The sequence below is a fragment of the Eptesicus fuscus genome, chromosome 3 (assembly GCF_027574615.1).
Source record: "Eptesicus fuscus isolate TK198812 chromosome 3, DD_ASM_mEF_20220401, whole genome shotgun sequence".
Lineage (NCBI taxonomy): Eukaryota > Metazoa > Chordata > Mammalia > Chiroptera > Vespertilionidae > Eptesicus > Eptesicus fuscus.
Genome location: NC_072475.1, coordinates 81,174,273 through 81,194,964, shown reverse-complemented (window position 1 = coordinate 81,194,964; position 20,692 = coordinate 81,174,273). Strand labels below are relative to the sequence as shown.

General features: G+C 36.8%; 1 protein-coding gene across 2 annotated transcripts in view; it reads left to right on the top strand.

The window, feature by feature from the left end:
- Window positions 1-20,692, top strand: part of ABI3BP (ABI family member 3 binding protein) — a 256,673-nt gene that overhangs the window by 158,241 nt on the left and 77,740 nt on the right. For both annotated transcript variants that reach the window (XM_054714049.1, XM_054714048.1), the window contains 3 exons: window positions 525-650; window positions 948-980; window positions 1,753-1,839. In XM_054714049.1, the coding sequence (XP_054570024.1) occupies window positions 525-650; window positions 948-980; window positions 1,753-1,839 (246 nt within the window). The remainder of the gene's footprint in view (window positions 1-524; window positions 651-947; window positions 981-1,752; window positions 1,840-20,692) is intronic.

Below are 20,692 nucleotides of genomic sequence, written 5' to 3'. Positions count from 1 at the left end.
AAATACAATTCTGCCCCATAAACATCATTTATAACTCTGTGTACATCAACAGAAAGTTGTTTTAAAATATGCAGGGCACCTTTTTTGTCTACCAAGGATTTTAAGTAATGAAATGTGCTTTTCCCAATCATGTTTCATGGGATGTATGCCTAACTGAAGTAGTATCTAAGTAAAGTCCCCCAGAAGCTGGTGAGCCGGGGTCCCTCTCTAACCTGACAAGTACATGCTGCGCTCTGACTTCCCGTGGTCAGGGTCATCGCTGAAAATCTGACCCCAACAATAACAATAATGCTTTCAGGTTATTCAAATAATGTTATACAGAGTTTTTCAAAATAAATGTTAGGAGACCCCCCCCCCAAAAAAAAAGTATTTTTTGCATATGGATGACAGAGAAATTTTTTGAAATAAAGAGGAAATTTTCTCAAGACTCAAAGAAATCTAGCAAAATTTTAGAAAACCTAGAGCCATTAAATCCTTTTTTAGTTTCTGGAGTTATTTGATATTGACCAGTTTCCTTTCTTCAGCTCCAAAAACATCAAAACAACCAAGAACACGTCCTCGGCGTCCCAAACCTTCAAAACGTCCAAAACCTCCAAAACATCCCAAACATGAAACCACGCCGAGCCCAGAGGCACCTGCGACCGCACTAGGTAAATATATGGCTCCGGGTGCCTGTGGGGCCTCCTTGGATGTGGTACTGGGGTGGCCGTTTAAATTGCCACCTAATTCCCTCTGTGACCCTTAAGGGTGAAGGCCTGGCCAGTACCTGTGACTCCCTGACAGGCTTGGTATCTTCTTGGTGCCTGTGTATTTACTTACTTCTCTGACCCCTGAGTTACATTTTTCTCTGTGATTCTGACCAAGTTCATTTTCAAGAGAACCTGACAACTCTTCTCCAGTGTTTAACGTTTCTTTTTAAAAGTACTTTTGATCATTTCTTGCTACAGACATTGAACCTGTCACTCCTGGGACATCTTTAGGTAACGATTCCTTATGTCCTTCAGCAAGAGCCTTTTCATATTCATTGTCAAACTTATAGACGATGACATCAAAATGGGTCATCCTGTTACAGTATTCATCTTAAAATCTAAACAGCTTTCTTTCTAACAGAAATGGGCATGGACTTAATTCAGGACAGATGTCTGCTCCATATCCCAGCTTGAAATTGCATCTCTGTTTAAATAGTACTGTTTGTTAGAGCTGAGGTCCAAATGTGATTATCTATATATCCCTTATTGAGACCACCAGTACAATATCAATTGTAATACCATGAAGTTTCTCACTTTCTGCATTCAAGTTCTACATAACTTTTTTTTTACAATGTTGATGTTTCAGCAACTTTTGTATACTATAGTCTAGTAAATTACCAAGTGGAAAATTTGTCCAAGCCTAATCACTTTAAATTATTATAAGTGAATATAGGGTGGTTTGAACTCCTCTCACACCATCATAGGTTAGCAGTGATTTGTAATCAGTTTTGGATTAAGAGCATTTCAAGAAAATGAGAGTTTGTCATCTTTATTTTTTAAACATGATTATAATATAATTTTTAATCTCTGGAGAACTCTTAATTATAAATGAAAACCTATTAATATCCTAAAGGAGAAAATTTCAAACCAAAGTAAAAGTTTTCTCCACTCCACTTAAAGAAATTCTGACAAGTTTTAGAAAGCTTAGAGCCACGTTATATCATCCTATTCAGAGCTTATGGAGCCATCAGCACTATATTAATATGAATTTTTCTTCCTTCAGCTCCAACAACAACAAAGAGACCCCGTCGTCCACATCCCAAACCTAAAAAAACCACACCCCATCCAGAAGTACCTCAGATTCCACTGGGTAAATATATGATTTCTCATTTAAGGAATCCCAGCAGTCCACCCAAGTTGGAACCCTAAATTCTATGCACTAATTGGTACATGTCCAAATATCTATTAGGAGTAAAAGCTAATGGTTAGGAGAACATGACCTGAGTACCCCATGCCTCCTGTGTGGGAATCTTCTCCATCAATGAACCTTTTGCTATTGGAGTCCATTCATGTTAAAGTTTGCTCAGTAAAGTATGAGCCTATACAATCAATTCAACTACTTTCATTAATCCCTTCTAAACCCCCATAACCATATTAGCAGCTGTGAGCTACATCAGAAGTAGGAAGTATGTTTTATTTCCCCAGTCCGTTTGTACTATAGTTGTAAACAAAAGCTGTTCCTGCATAAACCAGTAGAAAATAACATAAGGCAGCATGTTTATGTGAATGTAAACTTCTCAAATGGTGCAATTACTGTATGCTAGGAGTGTGATAGGTATTTGGAACAGAAAAAATCCAGGATAATTAGAAAGAAATCAATACAGAATTTGGACTAATGGAAGACAAGCAGGGGATGTGTTGAAGCTGGCATACCAAACAGAGGATGACTTGTGGATGCCCTCCTGTTAAATGGGCTCATGGGATGAATTAAGGGGGAGTCTGGCCCTAGCCAGTTTGACTCAGTGGATAGAGCTTTGGCCTGCGGACTGAAGGGTCCTGGGTTTGATTCCAGTCAAGAGCACATGCCCAGGTTGTGGGCTCTATCCCCAGTAGGGGGCATGCAGGAGGCAGCCAATCAATGATTCTCTTTCATCATTGATGTTTCTATCTCTCTCTTCCTCCCCTTTCCTCTCTGAAATCAATTTTATTATATATATAATTAATTCACAAAAAATCTCTTTGGTTTCTCTTATTGTTTTTGATCAGTTCCTGCCACAATCTTTGAACCAGGTATTCCTAGAACCGAGGCTCCTGGAACAACACTAGGTAATGACACATTATGTTCACCAGCATCTGCTTTTCCTGCTCATTTCAACCCATCTCATCGCCCTCCCAACCATGGATCTTCCTGCTTCACAGGACTTCTGTGTCATCCTCCATTGTCATTCAATTACTTCTTAATATTCTGAAGAGTATTAAAACAACTCATTTGTTTTAAGGAGGCCAACTATAACAAGCATAATCCTATTTACAGCTTCTGGAACAAAAACACTCTATTAACCAGAGATTTTCTTCCTTTAGCTCCCAAAATGCCTGAACGCACTCGCCGTCCACGTCCCAAACCTAAAACCACACCAAGTCCTGAAGCTCTTCAGACCGAACTAGGTAAATGTGTAGATCCTGGATAAGGAGTCCTGGCAGCCCATCCCCGGGGGGGCCAGAGAAAGGGAAGGGACAAGTCTGGGTCAGCAGCTGCTTCCACTCCACAGTAGGCTTGAGAACACGGTTGGAGAGGTCTTAGGTGGTAGCCAGATTCCCTATACATTGTGAATCTGAATCTTCTAAATGTCTATTTGACTTCTTATTTGATTCTATTCATCCTTTAAATATTGAGATTGTATCATGGACTGAAACAACTACAGAACAACTTATGTTTGGGCAAATTGGAAATTATTTCTTGGTAACTATAAAGGTTGTGTAAATCATAGTAAGGATCACCTGGCCAGTGTGGGTCAGTGGATGAGCATCAACCAGGAAATCAAGAGGCCACTGGTTTGATTCCCAGTCGGAGCACATGCCTGGGTTGGGGGCTCGATTCCCCAGGGGTGTGCAGGAGGCATCTAATTGATGATGTTTCTCTCTCATCTATGTTTCTAACTCTCTATCCCTCTTCCTCTCTCTCTAAAATAAAAAAAAAATCAATAAAAACAACATTTTTAAAAAGTCATAGTAAGGATCTTGGGCCAGAGTTAGCAAACCTTTTTTTCGAAAGGCTAGATAGTAAATGCTTGGGAGCTTTGGGAGCCATATAGTCTTTGTTGCCTATTTTTCTTTTATTTCCCTTTTTTTCTTACAACTTAAAATAGGGTAGAAAAATAATTTTTTGCTCTCATGGGCTGTTTGAAAACAAGCCATGGACAAGATTTGGTGTAGGAGGCATAGTTTTGGGGGGAAGGGGATGAAGAAGTACAGAAAGGAAGGACATGTGTAGAAGCCAGTGAGAGGAGGCAAAGGCTTCTAAGTATTGATTGGAGCATTTCATTGAGATTACAGCAGATAAATGAGCCCATTGGGCCAGTTGAAAAGGGATTTTGAATGTTGGCTTTGGGAGTTTGGATTTCATAAGAATCATCAGTATCCTCCTATGGTCCAGCTTCCCCTAAGCACTGGACAGAAGGATAGATACTCTGCTACCTCAGACTGAATGGATGCCCCTTATGCTGCTCTCTTAAGTATCCTGGTGGTCTCTTTCAAAGATGAGTTTTCAGCAAGATACGTATGGTCTACTTTGGTGCATCACTTAGACTAGGATCATCAAAGTGAGTGAGAATCTTCAGGGGCACTTCATGGGGATAGCTATCTGAGTACAAAGATGGTCTCAGAGTGACACATTGGTACCTGAGTGCAGAGATGCCATATCCCTCAGCTCAGAGGGTTGGTAGTGTTTGCTTTGTACTCTAGACACATGATTACTTTGGTACAATTCTTTTTGAAGTGAATGTTCTGAGATTATATAAATGTTTACCATTTCATTGCTTTATTGTTATTCTTTTTGGTCGGCTCCTACTCTAGTCCTTGAACCATTTACTCCTATAAGAGGCTCCAGGGACAGCATTTAGTAATGCCACTTTCTGACCTTCAGCAAGTGCTTTCTTTGCTCATTGTCAAACCTGTTCCACTTTGTTGCCATTCAACTAAATTCTTCAACTGATGAGCTGAACAAGTTACCTCTTGTTCCTAAGAGAGCCATGCCTAAATCTACTTTGGGATAGCTTCTTGCCCTGTACAGTACTTTAACATTTTTTCATGCTACCTTACATTTTTAGATTAACCAGAGTGCTCTGTTAAGGTAAATTACATATATGCCTGATCTTGGTCTATGTTAACAAGGATTAGGAAAGTTTCATTATACATTCTTTGTACATATACCTTTTTATCTGCCTGTTTTTTTTTATTGTTTTGTTAACATTTGGGTAGTATGTTTTTAGTGAATTGTGTGATCAAGGCTGATAAGTTTAAATGGCAAGTTCCATCCTTATGGTTCATCTGACTCTCCCTTACTCTCCACCATAATTTAGAAATGATTCTTGCCCTAGCTGGTTTGGCTCAGTGGATAGAGCATTGGCCTGCACCCTGAAGAGTCCTAGGTTCTATTCTGGTCAAGGGCACATGCCCAGGTTGCGGGCTCAATCCCCAGCAAGGGGCGTGCAAGAGACAGCCAATCAATAATTCTCTCTCATCATTGATGTTTCTATCCCTCACCCTTTCTCTCCGAAACCAATAAAAATACATATTTTTTAAAAAAGAAATGATTCTTAACATTTTAAATGTAGTCAGGGAACTCTAAGATAATGTGAAAAATACCAATCTGATTCCCTGAACTTCATTTTTATGTCAATTTTGCACACACACATACACACACACACACACACCCATCTTTAATAACAAAAGAAGATACAGTAACATAGTAGGAGAATTTTTTTTATACTAGAAAGATCCATTTCCTGAAACTCAAGAAAATCTATCAAGGTTCGGAAAACTTCAAGATTTTTTTTACAACCATAAACTTTAAAGTAACTGAACATTATATTTTTTCACGTCCCAAAACATCCCAATGGACATGTCATTCACAGCACAAACTTAAGACCACTCCATGTCCAGATGCACCTGAAGCTACACCAGATAAAATCAGGGTCCTTGGTTTAAAGAGCCTAGGAGCCAGTCACTGATGGAGAATGTAAACTCAGATACCCCCTGGAGAGGGAATCATGAAGTCCTTCCTCCTTCAGGGTTGGCAAGGAATTTATGTTTGTAAGAGACATAGTCTTCCCTCTAAGTCTGAGTACTAGAGACACATTTTACTTCTCAGTCTGAAGGCTAATTGAGCAGAAAAACTTTTCCTGCATGAAAAGCCCAGAGAATGAGAAGAAGGCAGGGTGTTTGCACAAATTCAAGATTTTTCTTGGACACATAAACATTAAGTGTTAGATGCATCATATAAAGTCTTGAAGAAATGAAAATCCATTTGGGCTTCCGTAGAGTAGGGATAGAGTTTGGACCTTGATGTCACATCGGAATTTACACAAATGGAAAGGTGAGAGTGAACAAAGATGAAAAGAATAGGGTATGTGTAGAGGCCAACAGTGGGGGAAGAGATCTTGCTTCTTCTATCAGCCAGGGTATTTTTGTTGGTGATTCTGCATTTGGATGACACCGTGAAAGTTGGAGGAGGCTGATGTTGTTCTCATGGGCATCAGAAATGTCTTCTTTCCTCACTGAATTGCGTTGTCCCTGTATGAGAAGTAATGGGTGCTGAACAGTGACCAAAAGTGATGACTAGCTCCTGAGATGAAAATGTTGAGAACTATAGTTTGGCCAAATCAGGACAAAGGAAGTGATTTCTCTTTGTATTCGTTTGCTAAAGCACCGTAGCAAAACACTACAGACTGGGTGGCTTAAACAACAGAAATCTATTTCTTACAACTCTGCAGCCTAGAATGCTAAGATCAAGGTGTCAGCAGGTTTGATTTCTCCTAAGGTCTCTCCCCTTGGCTTGCAGATGACCACCATCTTGCTATGTCCTTGCATGGTCTTTTCTCTCCCTTTGTCCTTGCACAAATTCTCTTCATCTCTCTCCCTCTTCTTCTAAGTACTTTAGTCCTATTGGGTTGGGGTCTCACCCACCAATTACCATTAATTGCTTTTTTAAAGGCCCCATCTCCACATACAGTCACATTGGGAGTTAAGGCTTCATGTGAATCTTAGGAAGACATAATTCAGTCCATAACTACCTTCATCCAGAATTTTTTAAAATTATTTTAAAGGTGATAGGACACTGGCAAATTCATTTTGAAGTAATGTAGCTCTTGAAACCTTTTTTATTTCTATTACTTCAGTTCCTATTACAGACCTCGGACCTGTTACTTTTACAACTGAGACCTCTGGGACAACATTAGGTAATGCCTCTGCCATTCGCCTAGTGCTTTTGCTGTTCATCGTACAGTCCACTCATTCTCCATTCCCATAGCACTCCTTGTTCATGAGACAGCCTGCATCCTCCTCCATTGCCATCCAAGCACTTCCTTCATCTGAAGAATGCTGAAGCCTCTTAAAAACAAGTTTCCTGTTGTTTTTTACGAGAGCAGGCATGAGCTTAGTCCAAATCATGAACCTGTCATGTGGTGCCTTTGAAACTGTCATGTTATCTTGTGCTTCTCTGAACAGTGTTCTGTGTTAAAGCTGAGTTTAAAACAAATTTGCATCTATTTCTTAACTAGGCTGATTTTCAATAACAGCTACTCCAATGTTCCCTTGGGCATCTAAGTTTCTAGATTTTGTTTAAAACTATTTGCATGTTGTTGTTTTTTCTTTCTTGGTACTTGAAGTACTGATGTATTTTGTTACTAATTTGACAAATAAGGAATTGCCCAAATCTGAAATTTTAAATTACACACCTCTTCCTCAGTATGACCCTAACTTCCCCTCCTCTTGAATCAGAGTCGAGCACTCCTTCTCCATCATTTTTTCCCAGTGAGAAAACACTCTGAGTATCTGATTACAAGTGCTAATTTTCATGACTTGAATGTGTGATGAGGTCGCCCCCAAAGTACCCTCAATGACGATAAGAAGACACATTGGTATAAAATGAGTAAAAATTTTAAACTACAGACAACTTCCTGCAATTTTAGGAAATCTAACAGGTTTTGGAAAAACCTCCCCTTTGTGTCAAAAGCCATTAGACCTAGAGTAACACAAGTCTTTTCTTTCTTCAGCTACCAAAGCATCAAAAAGACCCCATCATCCACATCTCAGGCCTAAAACTACACTGAGCCCTCAAGTACCTCAGACCAAACCTGGTAAATGTGTGATTCCTTGATTTAAGGATGAGCCCTGGTAGCCTAGTGAGGATGCAAAGCAGTGCCAAGCTCTTATTTTCTCTAAGTGTGAGGTCATGAGGCAGAGTCAATAATGTTTCCTTCTCCCAAGTGTTGAGGAGAATATGACTGTGTGAAATAACATGTGAAAATATTATTTGATATGCATTTAGCATATTTCTTACTATCAAATTTTATTCAAATCTTAAACTTCTTTAGCAAGCCAATATATTCCGTTCAAGTAAATAAACAAATTGTAGGCCCCTTTTATATACCTGGACTGATATTGGCAATCGTGGGTGATTTGTCAGCTGTAGGAGACCTATTTTATTTCTAAAACAGTGAAGTTGAATACAAGTTTTCATGATAAAAACACTAAATATTGATCTTGCAAAAGAAAAGATCAAGGTGAATTGGACCTTGAACCCACTACAGTATTTGAATGAATGGAGGGGAAAGTGAACCAAAAGAAGGACTGGACATACACTAGTAGGTAGGGTAGGGGTTGGGTCAGCCCTGAGAGTGACCTCGTCTGCCTGAAACAGACTCTCTTACTTCAAAATTATCAAAACATGGCTGTTGACAACCCTGCATTTGGAAGGGTCCATACAGAGACCCTTCATACAGAGACATCAACTGCCTCTCACCTTTTTCTGGGCTTAGGCCATCTGGCTGAGTATATAGACTGAGTGACTATCTTTATTCTGATCTCCTATGTACCATGGTTTGGACAGGGAACTCAGATTATTTCCATAGATGAGTTCGTGGCAAGATCAACATAGTCCACTTCAATGATTAATTTTTATATCTATTTCAAACTTACAAACCACTTATTTATCCATGTTGACTTAAACATTGTGAGTATTCATGTCCAGCTTCCATAGAAGTACAAGTTGATCATATTTTTTAATAGACAGTTTCTTTTCTGTGTATATATTAGAAAATGCATGTAGGGTTTTCTGTACCCAGGAGAGTTTCATGTTGACTGCTTTAAGATACTAAGCTAGTTCAAAGGCTAATCCTAAACCTGGCTGTGAATATAATTTGGCCAAATCTTCAAAAAAAAAAACAACAACATCTACTCTTTTTCTCAGTTATTTTTTTTTTGTTTCTATAAAAGTATTACATACAAGTAAGATTGTTTCGATGTGAATGTTCTAATTTTTCACATATTTTAGAATCTCTTTGGTTAACTGTGTTTTTTGGTCAGTTCCTGCTACAGCCCCGGAACCTGTCACTTTTATGCCAGAGGCCACAGGAACAGCGTTTGGTAATGATGCCCTCTGCTTTCAATAAGACTTTTCCTGATTATTGTGAAATCCAGAGTTTCATCTTGTTTCATGTGACCATAGTGTCATCCTTCATGGTCATTCATTTACATTCGTCTTAAAATTATGAAAACTGTTTTTAATTGAATTTATTGGGGGTGAAATTGGTTAATAAAATTATATAGGTTTCAGGTATACAATTCTACACTACATCATCTGTACATTGTAATGTGTGTTGACCACCCCAAATCAAGTCTCCTTCCATCACGATTTATCCCTCCTTTACCCTCTTTTACCTACCCCCACTCATCTCCCTCCTTCTGGGAATCATCATACTGTTTGTCTGTGTCCATAAGTCTTTCTAGAAGGATGAAAAGATTAAGCAAATTTATGAAAACTGTTAAAACAAATTACCTGTTGTTTTTAATAGAACCAGTCATACATGAACCACATTAGAACATTTATTTGCCATATAACCTACTTGAAGTTGTGTCATGTCAGTCTTTGTTTTATTTAAGCAGTGTTTGTAGTAAAACTGATTTTCAAACATATCATGGCTCCCCTACCTCTTATCTAGACAGAAAAAGCCATTAACAGCCAACATCGGGCCAACAGGACCCATTATTGCATGTCTACATTTCTAAGTTTTTTTTTTCTATTTGCATAGAATTGAGTTGTTTTGTTTCTATTTAATAGTTGTTTTGTTTCTATTTAATGTCCTTATTTTAATAGTTATGTAAACATGTGTCCAAAATTGAAAGATTAAATTATAAATCTCAGACTTAGTATGACCTTTATTATCCATTAAAATTTAGGGACAGTTCTTAACCTTTTTGTTGCCCAATCAAGTTGTCTTATGAGGCTTTGATTATAATTACTAATCTTTATTTATTTAATTTAAAAGTATTTTTGTTTTCAAATAATTTTCTATGATAAAAGGAGATATAAAAGGAGTATATATGACAAAAATCTCAAAGTAAAAAGGCAAATATCTAACAAGTTGTGGAACATCTAGAGCCATGTTTTGGCCTCTAATATCATCTAGAACCATAGATAATGTAGTTATGTAGTAACCCAAGAATTTCTTCCTTCAGTTTCCAAACCATCACAACGGAAGGGCCGTCCATGTCCCAGACCAAAAACCACGCCAGGTCCTGAAACACCTGAGTCCAAACCAGGTAAACACATATTCCTGGTTTAGAGTCCCAGCAGCCTAATCCAGCAGGATCTCAGGAGTAATATTTGGAGCAGGGAAAGGTAGATTAAGAGAGAGTGGAGCCTTGAAATCACCATAGTACATGGATGAGTAGAAAGATGGAGAGGAATAAAATCAGAAAGGGTGGATAAAAATAGAGACTCACCAAAAGAAAAAGTCTAACCACAATGCTAGTATAGAGAATGCCTGACTTCAGGGTGGTAGGCAAAGATTTTCTAAATCTAGATCAGTCCATGGACTTTCATGGTGGTGTTCCTTGGGCACCTGATAGAGCTGTTGAGATTTGACTCAGTAGACAGAAAACTCTTCTTTGCACACGAAGGCATGCTCTGTCTTTGCTTAGAATAGAGGGATTCACTATTTGATTCATCATGCAGAGGCCTCAGTGTCTTTCCAAAGATAAGTTCTTAGCAATACCCACACATCCCACTTCGGCTTATTAGTTAGATAATCAAAGAAGGGGGGATAAGAAAATAAGTACCTGACTTAGGTATAACCAAATTTAAAAAAAAAATTAACAGTTTTTAGAAGATGCTATATAGTTCTAGAAACTATATTAGTAAGATTCACGTTGAATCAAATGTTGCATTTTCTTTCATTTAAAACAATCATTTGGTTTACTTTCAATGCTTTTGGTCAGTTTCTACTACAGACTTTGAACCAGTCACGTTCAGAACTGAGGCTTGGGTGACAACACAAGGTAATAACAACACATGGTGATCCTCCCTAAATGCTTTCCTTCCCATTGTCAGACTCATTCCGTCAACGTCGTAGCTACAGGTTCTTTTGTTTCTTAAAGCTGCATTGTCGTTCTTTCTTGTTACTCTTTTATATTCTTCATCATAAAAGTATTGAAGATTTTGATTCTTACAACAAGTTATATCTTGTTTCTCAGAGAGCCATGCATGAACCTAACTCAGGTCATCTGTTATACATATAATCATCTGAAATTGTTTTATCATTTTGTGTGTTTACTTTTCACCAATGTTTTGTTAAAGCTGGGTTTAAAAGCAATTATTTTGACTCTAACAACTATTATGGTGTCCAGGAGTTTCTTTGTGGATCTAAAGATCTACTTTTTTTGAACTATGTGATATTTATTCTTTGATAGACATTTTAGTTGATTACATGGTCTTATTTAGTAAAATGTCAAAGTTTGTATTTGGGTATCACCACCACAATAATATTTTAGCAGTGATTCTGACCCTTTTTATTCAGCATAAAAGTCATAAAAATGATCCTTCACTTCTTTAGTTAATAACAATTTTATAGTATATGACTTATTTCCAATGAACTCCCAATTGTAAAAGAAATACTATTATTATAATAGGGGTGAAAATTTTAAATTAAAAAGTTACAAAGACACATTTCCTAAAGTATAAGGAAATCTAATAAGTTTTAGGAAATTGAGAGCCATGCATCATGCTATCCATAACTTCTGAACTATAGACTCCATAGTAACTGAAGGTTTTCTTTCTTCAGCTCCTAAGCCATCAAAACGGACCCGTCGTCCACATCCCAAACCTAAAACCACACCAACTACTGAGGCACCTCAAACCAAATTGGGTAAATGTGGGTTTCTGGTTAAGGGGCTGGGTCCTAGCAGCTTTGGGGAGCCTCGGGTTGAAGCCCATGGTGGGAGTGATAGCCCGTGTGAGCCCTCTGTGGGTGAAGGCACAAGATGATCTGCTGCTCCCACCGTTGAGTTAACAAAGGAAATCATGGTTGGGGGAGACCTGTGTGGCAGCTAAATTCCTTGTGCTTCCTGCAAAAATATCTTCTCTTTTAATAGATATTTTATTTACTTTTTCATATCGCATTATATTCTTCTATTAAAGACAAAATATCTTAAATAGAACCAAGCGTTTTTAATTCAAGAACCAAACATTAAGTGCCTTTCATCCCCCTAGGGTCACATCAACAGCTGTGAGGATATCACAAAAGTAGGCAGCTTGTTTTTACTTCTCATCTGTGATACAGTCAAAGTAAAAACCTACCCCATAAGAAACATTCTAAGATTGAACCAAGGCAGTGTGTCTGTGCAAATCTAGCTTGTTCTTTTTGCAGAGGCTGTAAACATCTATGAGCAGAGAGAGAGAGAAGTTTGTGAAGGACAGGAGTAAGGAGTTAGAAACAAGTTGGGTCTTAAAATCATGAAAATGAACAGGCAGAATAAAGGGGGTACAGAGGCCAACCAGAGGCACAGGCTTCTGGAAAAGGGGGTCCTGCTTCTAAATGGTGATGATAGTGCTGTGTTTGGAAGGGTCCATAAGAGTAGTACAAGAAAAATCCTTGAAGTTATGACTCAGAAGTTTGGATCTGACCCTACAAGTATCATAGGATACCACATTTTTGTGATCAGAGAGGTGCTCTATTGGGCACCACACACTGAGTATTGAATGTTCCTTATCCTGATTTGCTGAGTGCCTAAACTGAGGTTTCCAAATTTCAGTTTTCAATGAAATGAACATGGTTCACTTTGTTTATTCTTTATTCTTCTTTCAAATTAAGCGCTATTTATTATATGATTCTTTAGACATGCTATTTTCTTAAAGCTCCCACAGATATGCCAACAAGTGCCAGAATAGTTACCTAAATATATCTATATATATAAAAGCCTAAGTGATCATTCAACCATTCAACCACCAGGGGGCAGACACTCAACACACAGGCATGGAAACATGGAACAGACTGATGAATCTCAGAGGGAAGGGGAGAGGGGGAGGGTGAGAAGAGATTAACCAAAGATCTTATATGCACGGATTTGTGCACCGGTGGGGTCCCTTGGCCTGGCCTGCCAGAATTGGGCCAAAACCGGCAGTCTGGCACCCCCTGAGGGGTCCCAGATTGCAAGAAGGCACAGGCCAGGCCAAGGGACCCCACTAGTGCTTGAATTTGTGCACTGGGCCTCCAGTATTTAATAAAATGTTTAAACAAGTTTCTAAGAACAGTCTTCTATAATAGTTGGAATTAGGTACTTACAAGTGTCATGTTGACTTTATTGAGATACTTAATCAGATTTGTGTTAGGCTATGACTGACTATCTCATAAAAGAACAATTACTTGGCTATAGGGTGGCCGAGCTTTTAAATAACAAGTATCTAATTTCAGGAAAAAAAAAACAAACATTTAAAACTGCTGTACACCTCTTAAAACAATATTATATTTGTAAGATTTAATTTGCTGACTTTCACAAGTGTTTATTTCATTGCTTTTTGATTAGTCCCTATTACAGATCTTGAGCCTGGTACTCCTAGAACTGAAGCTCCAGAAATCGTAGGTAATGAGAATGTGTGTCCTTCAAATAGTGCTTTTCCTACTCATTGTCATATCATTGTAGTAACAGGTTCTCCTTCATCTTAAAACCATCTCAACATCTTCTGTTGTTAATCCATTACAGTCTTCATCTTGAAATTATGCTAAGCTCTATGTCAAGCTATCTGTTGAATTTAAGAGAACTGTGCATAAACTAATTTCAGGACATCAAACTGCCATGTAACTTCTCAACATTGTGTCACATGATCATGTGCATTTGTTTAAATAGCATTGACTCTTTTAAGCTTCATTTCAAGCATGAATTTCCATCCATTCCTTACTTACTCTGCTTATGTCACATCGATTGTGGAAATACCATATTTCTTTGCTCATATTACTTTTTATTATATTTTATTGTATTCATATCTGTGTGATTATACTGATGGGTATATTATTTCAATGAATAATATTTTTAGTTAATTGTTGAGATTTTAAATGTGTAAAGTCTTGAAAGTTTAAATGACTGGCTTATGTGATAGAGTAGACTGACTCTTCTGACAGGGTTTAAAAATGTTTCTTAACTTATTGAATCAAGGACCACTTTAAAATTTTGAAGAGCACAGTCCATTTAGTATGCATTGATCCTTATGTTTTCAAACATATTAACTCATAATTGTACTGTGGTTATTTAAATACTAGACAAAAATAGTAGGCATTTATGTCAACTTGTACAGAGGGCAAGTAGACTGATGAAGGCTTTTCCCAGTAGAGTTAGAAAAGCATATATTTTACAAATGTGCAAAAAATCTTGTCCAGGAGAGTCTTTCATATTAGCAAGAGTTGTGTAATCAAACATCTTGTTAAACATAGTATTTAGTAGAGTACAATGCTATGTCTAAGGAAAAAGATGGGTACTTGGCCATTTGGTTAAACCTGCAAAGAACAAGCATCTCTTTTCTCTGAGTTCTGAAGTTTAAAAATTGACCTCTGAAATTAGTCATCACATGAATTTTTAAAATTTCTTTGGCTTATTCTATTATTTTTTGGCCAGTTCTTCCCACAGTCCATAAACCTATTATTCTTACATTAAGTAATGATGTTCTGTGTTTCTTATCAACTTTTTCTGCCCATGGTCAACCCATTCCGTCATCATCATAATCAAATTGTCATCAGCTTCAAAGGACTGTCTTGTCATCCTCTACTGTCTTTCGACTTTATTTTTCTTCTTCTTAAAAGTATTGCAGATTCGCCCTAGCTGGTTTGGCTCAGTAGATAGAGTGTTGGCCTGTTGACCAAAGGGTCCAGGGTTCGATTCCAGTCAAGGGCACATACCTCAGTTGCAGACTCCTCTCTGACCCAGGGCCTGGTCAGGGCTCATGCTGGAGGCAAATGATCGATCGATGTGTTTCTTTTACATCGATGCTTCTCTCAGTCTTTCCCTCTCTCTTCCACTCTCCCTAAAAATCAATGGAAATATATCCTCTGGCAAGGATTAACAACAACAACAAAAAAAGTATTGCAGACTCTTAAAAGAAGTTACCTATTTTTAAAAGCTATTCATGGACCTAGATTAGAATGTTTGTGTTATTTGAATTTTTGTCATGTACTTTTGTCTAAACAGTGCTCACATATAAAGCTAAGTTTCAAATGCAGTGGGTAATGTCTGTATCTTTTCTAGACTAAACTAAACATGAACATAACAATTGCTATAGTGCCATGGATTCCTTGGCATATTTAAATTTCTTGGTGTGAATTTAAAACCACACAACCTACAGTTTGGCTATAGTCTTTACCTTTTTTCAAAGTTAAGACTCCTCACTCCTTGACTTAATTTTATGTATTTTATCTCTCAAGACTCTTCAGTAATTAAAAGAAATTAACAAAATAGGAGAAAATATTTTAATCTTAAAAGTTATATACCTTAATTTCAAGGAAATATAACTTATTTTAGAAAATCAAGAGCCTCATTTCCAAACCACCTTCTCTAGAGTAATCCAAAATTTCTTCCTTCAGTTCCTAAAACATCACAATGATCTCATCTTCCACACCCCAAACAGATTTTCCAAAGCAAGCTTTCATATTAATTAAGAGTCAGAAAAATCAAACACCTTGGAAAACCTCATGTTGACCATAATAAGATGTTTAACTGAGTTCAAGAGATGTGACTACCTTCTGCAATGAATTATTCCTAGCTACAGTTTGACCAAAACTTTAAAAAGAAACTATTTATTTCTTGTCAATTCAAAAGTTTAAAAAAATTGTTTGTCATTTGAAACTAATGTTTTGAAAGAAAAATTAAGACTTTCTATGTGTGTTTAAACTTTCTCATTTTCATGTTGTTGCTTTTGGTTAGTTCCCACTACAGGCTTTGAACATGTTATTCATAGTTCTGAGGCTCCAGGAACATTAGGTAACAATTTTTATTACCTCATTAAATATATTCTTGCTCATTAAAACCTATTCCATCACTGTCACAGCCAGAGTTGCTCTTGCTCTCTTAGACTACTATTGTCATCCTATTTCATACTTCATCGTATAAGTAATCAGGATTCTTAATCCCAGTATTACCTATTGTTTTTAACAAATGTCCTTGGATCCAGCTGAGGACATCTATCTGGTATGAAACCCCCTTTAAAATGTTATTATATGATTCAGTGAAGAGTCTGAAGATCAAATTGCTCTCCTTCTATTTGGTATTTAAATCTATAAAACAATGTCATCTAAGTAACATGAACTTTCTCTGAACAACTTTATTTTCTAAAAGGTCTGTTTGATATTCTCATTACTCTCTTCCTATTTTAAGGAATGAGGATTCCTTGTTGTATTAAATTATCAAAAAATGTTGCTTCCTGGAAGTGCCAATTCTAATAAATATAAATTACAAGCTCTGCAACCTTTGATGAATTTGGCTATTCCTTATTCTCCATCACAGTTTAGCAATTGTTCTTAATCTAAGTAGAAATTTCTCTGAGTATCTAATTATGCATGTTAATATTTATTCCTTTAATCAATACATTTTATATATTAAATTGTACTCTAAAGGACCCTCAGTGATGATAAGGAACAAATTCTATTAGTATAGTAAATTTTTTCAAACTTCTGAAATAAACTCAAGAAACTCTAATATGTTTTAGAAAACATAGGTCCTATGTATAATGTTGGTGGTTGTTTCTAGACCTTCAGACACTGTAGTAACCCAAGATCTTCTTTCTTTAATTTTAAAGCAATGGAGTGGGGGTAACCCTCCTCCCAAACTTGAATCTTCCTGAAGCTTCTCCATTGAAAGCAAGAAAATCTATGGTTTCTGGCTTAAAGAGTCCTTCCAGCGCATTGCAGTCAGGCCCCAGGAGTGACCAATATGTGTCTTGCTAACTTGCACTTCTCACCTCTATGCCTTCTAAATAGGAAGGTGCAAATAATGGTTAGCATGTCTACAACTGCAGGGTTGACCAGAAGGCTCATGGTTGGGAGATCTATGTAGTAGCCAAATTCATCTTGTGCCCTGCATAAGGATTGTCTCTGACAAAAGATCTTATTCAATTTTCTTACTATTCCATTTCATTCATCTCTTTTTAAAAAGTGCTGCTTCTTTGGTTTATGTAAACAAACATTTCCTTGGCCTATGTGCTCTCAGCACCATATTAGCAGTTGAGTGGGGTGGGGTGGGGAGCTGAACAGAGATGCAGATCAAAATAAGAGTATGTTTTACCTTTTGAACAGATGATAATATAGTTATGGGGAAAAAACTGTTCTCGAGTTTTTCTTAGCTATAAGACAATTTGCGTATACAAAAGCAGCTTGTTTAATTGAGTGGTAAAAATATGCAGAGGAAATATTTAAAGGAGTCAAGAATCTATGTTAGAAAATAGTTGGACTTCGAAATAACTTTAGGATTTGAATTAGTAGATGGAAGGAAAGGAACAGCAAAAATAAAACAAAAAGTCTCACCCCCTACTGAGGGGACCCAAGAGGGCAGTCAAACTGAAACATAGAACAAAACACTCTTAGGTGATACTGAGCATTTTGTTAATGATACTATCATGAAATCAGCTGTAGGAAGCTCTTAAAAGCCCTTGTGAGAATTCAGATTCAGATGTAATAATTAACGGTAATCTGATTTTTTCAAATAAGCTCTTCCTTTTTTGAAGGATGCTTTAGAGCAGGGGTCAGCAAAAATTCTTATGTGAAGAATTAGTGAATATTTTAGACTTTGCAGGCCATTCAGTCTCTGTCACAACTACTCAATTTTGCAATTTAGCCTGAAGGCAACCAAAGCCAATATGTAAATGATATGTAAATATGCTTTGAATCATCTTAGTTTGTGGATTTGTTTTTGTTCCCATAAAACGATATTTGAATTTCATACTACTTTTACATGTTATGAAATACTGCTGTTCTTTTAAATATTTTCCATCATTTAACAATGTAGAAAACATTCTTAGCTCACAGGCCAAGCAGAGGAGGGCCATAGTTTGCCAATTTCTGCTTTCAATAATGCATAGTCTGCATGAGCTCTCCATCATCCTGCTATTTTGAGGGTCTATGCATTTCAGTTCATTGCTACCCTTGTCTAAAACCTATGAAATAAATTATACATAATTGACAACTTAGATCCTCTTCTTTCAGCTCCTACTGATCTTCAAACTCTTATTTGGAGACCAGTGACATCACCAAGCCTAGAAATGACACAAAGTCAACCTGGTAAATAGATTGTTTTATTTATCTGGATATACTGTGAGCTTCAAGGGATTAGCTTCAAGGGTTGTATTTCCAAATATAAAAAAAGACACAAAAGAATGCACATTTAACAATTCTCTCTACATATTGTATAATGTTCTTTCCGTGATTGTATATTGGTATTAACTTGGTACTGCATTATGTTTATGTCAATTATGTTACTCAACAGTATAGAAAAACTTACCTTTATTTCACTGTTTGCTGTTTCATTTTAGATAATAATCATGTATCTGATTAAGTAATCCACAAAACCACTTAAAAGAACTGATTTTATTCTTTATCCTTATTTTTCACTGACAGCTATGAATTTGTGGTACAGTTTAGCTGTAAGCTCCATTCTGTTCTGCCACGTGAAAAGAATGCTAGTTCAATTGTGACTGTCAAGGAAGGAGGAAGCTCTCCCTTCGGAAAAGATAAAAAACTTTACTCACACAATATAAACCTGAACTCATTGCCTTCAAAATTGAAAACTAAAATTTTAAAACATCCTTAGCAATGCTGTTGTTACACCTTAACATTTATCTTGAAACATTGGATCTTATTTTTTTATAGCATAGGATAGTAACCTTATTCATCTCCTTTGTGCATCTTTTAATTATCTAATGGCATTTGAGTACTCATGTTGGCAGTACAAGGTATGGTTTTTATTGGTAACCTACAACATTTATACAATTGTGAGTTCAATTCCGTTATCAGAGCTTCTTTTGGTGTTAATAATAATATATTATCATATCGGCTAGCATGGAGCAGTTAAAGGTACAAGGCACTTTTCTAAATAGTTTGTATTCATCCATTCAATGTTCACAACAACCCATAGTGATTAATTGTATCATCCTGTGTTGTTGTTTTTTACTAGTTTCTGAAGTCCTGGAATCTGTTACATTTAGCACTGAGTCATCCGAGGGAGCTATAGGTAAAAGTGTTTCCTAAGTCAGGTCTATGTGCTTTCTCCATCTCATTGTGGACGTCCTCTTTGAATGCCCTCATGCTTTGTGACATTTAAAGCTCCTCATATCTTGTCTGTGCTCATCCAGTGAATCTTGAAAGTCAAACATTATATAGAGAACATTGTGCTACTGTCTGTTATACTGCTATGCAAGTTTCACAATTTCCTAATTTAGTTCTCTCTCAGTCTGAATGCAAATTTTACATTTTTATGTTCTGATCACTCTTTCAATATAAATATGCACATGCTATTTTTCATTTTAATATCATTTGTAGTATTCATCTTCATGCTTCCCAAGGACTCATTCTATGTCTTTTTTCACTAGAATTCTTTTTTAAAAATGTAAGGAAGTGAAACAAGCTGCTTTGCTCCAGGTAGAAATTGCTATAGTTAGCGTGTGTGTGTGTGTGTGTGTGTGTGTGTGTGTGTGTGTGTATGTGTCTGTGTGTGTGTGTGTTCCCATGTTACCTTTATTTCCTGCTTTCATTGTGCCATCTTAAATTGTAGTCATCTTCATAAATCACCCCAGTGTTATTCTCACAAATGTACCTCGTAATCTTTGTTTTCACATTAAACAATATTCCATTACAGAGTGCTATGGGCTGCCCACCACTAACCAGACATTCCCTGTTTCCTCCCTAGCATCAGCCGAGACACATTATGTATATCCCACTTCTAAAGCACCACTCAGGCCAGAGGAGCCAAAGACTGAAGGTGGTAAAGGTTTTCATGCTTTGATTCATTTAATTCAACAAAATTTAGTTCGTGTATATGATGTCCATGGAACATGGAAGTTCAAGCTGCTATACTTGTTCTTCAGTTGAATAGATTTGAAGAGCTTTCAAACTTCTTGGATTCTTAACATGATAATTGGCTCTCTGAATACAGAAATAGATTTCAGTTTCTCTGTAGTATCTAAATATTGAGACATAATAACAATTGACAACCAGTTAATAACAGTTAAAACATAAATATTAGTAGGAGGATTAGTTTTATAGAATTTCCACTCTTGGTTCTGTTTGTTCTTGTCTAAACTCATTGTCCTATCTGTAAAAATATGATGCAAAATCTTAAGAGAATGAGGTGTGTTGGTATTAAAGAAAAATAGTTCACTATAGCTGAATGTCTGACAATTTTTAAAATTGTTCTCCTTTTTTTTTTGATACAGTTGTGGAATCTATTACAAATGTGTCTGAACCACCTGAGACCACGTTAGGTAATGACATACCTAAGCAGCTTTTGTCCTCATTGCCACCATCATCTGAGAACCTCAGGTTCTCTCTCATTGTGAATTCATGTTGCAACATCATTTCTTGGTTCTTCTACTTATAACCATTGTCCAAGAAGTCTCTTTGTTCATTCAGTTTTGTATCAAGACCTGGTCTCTTTCTCTACTTAAGTCAGCGAAACTATCAAATCTAAAGCAT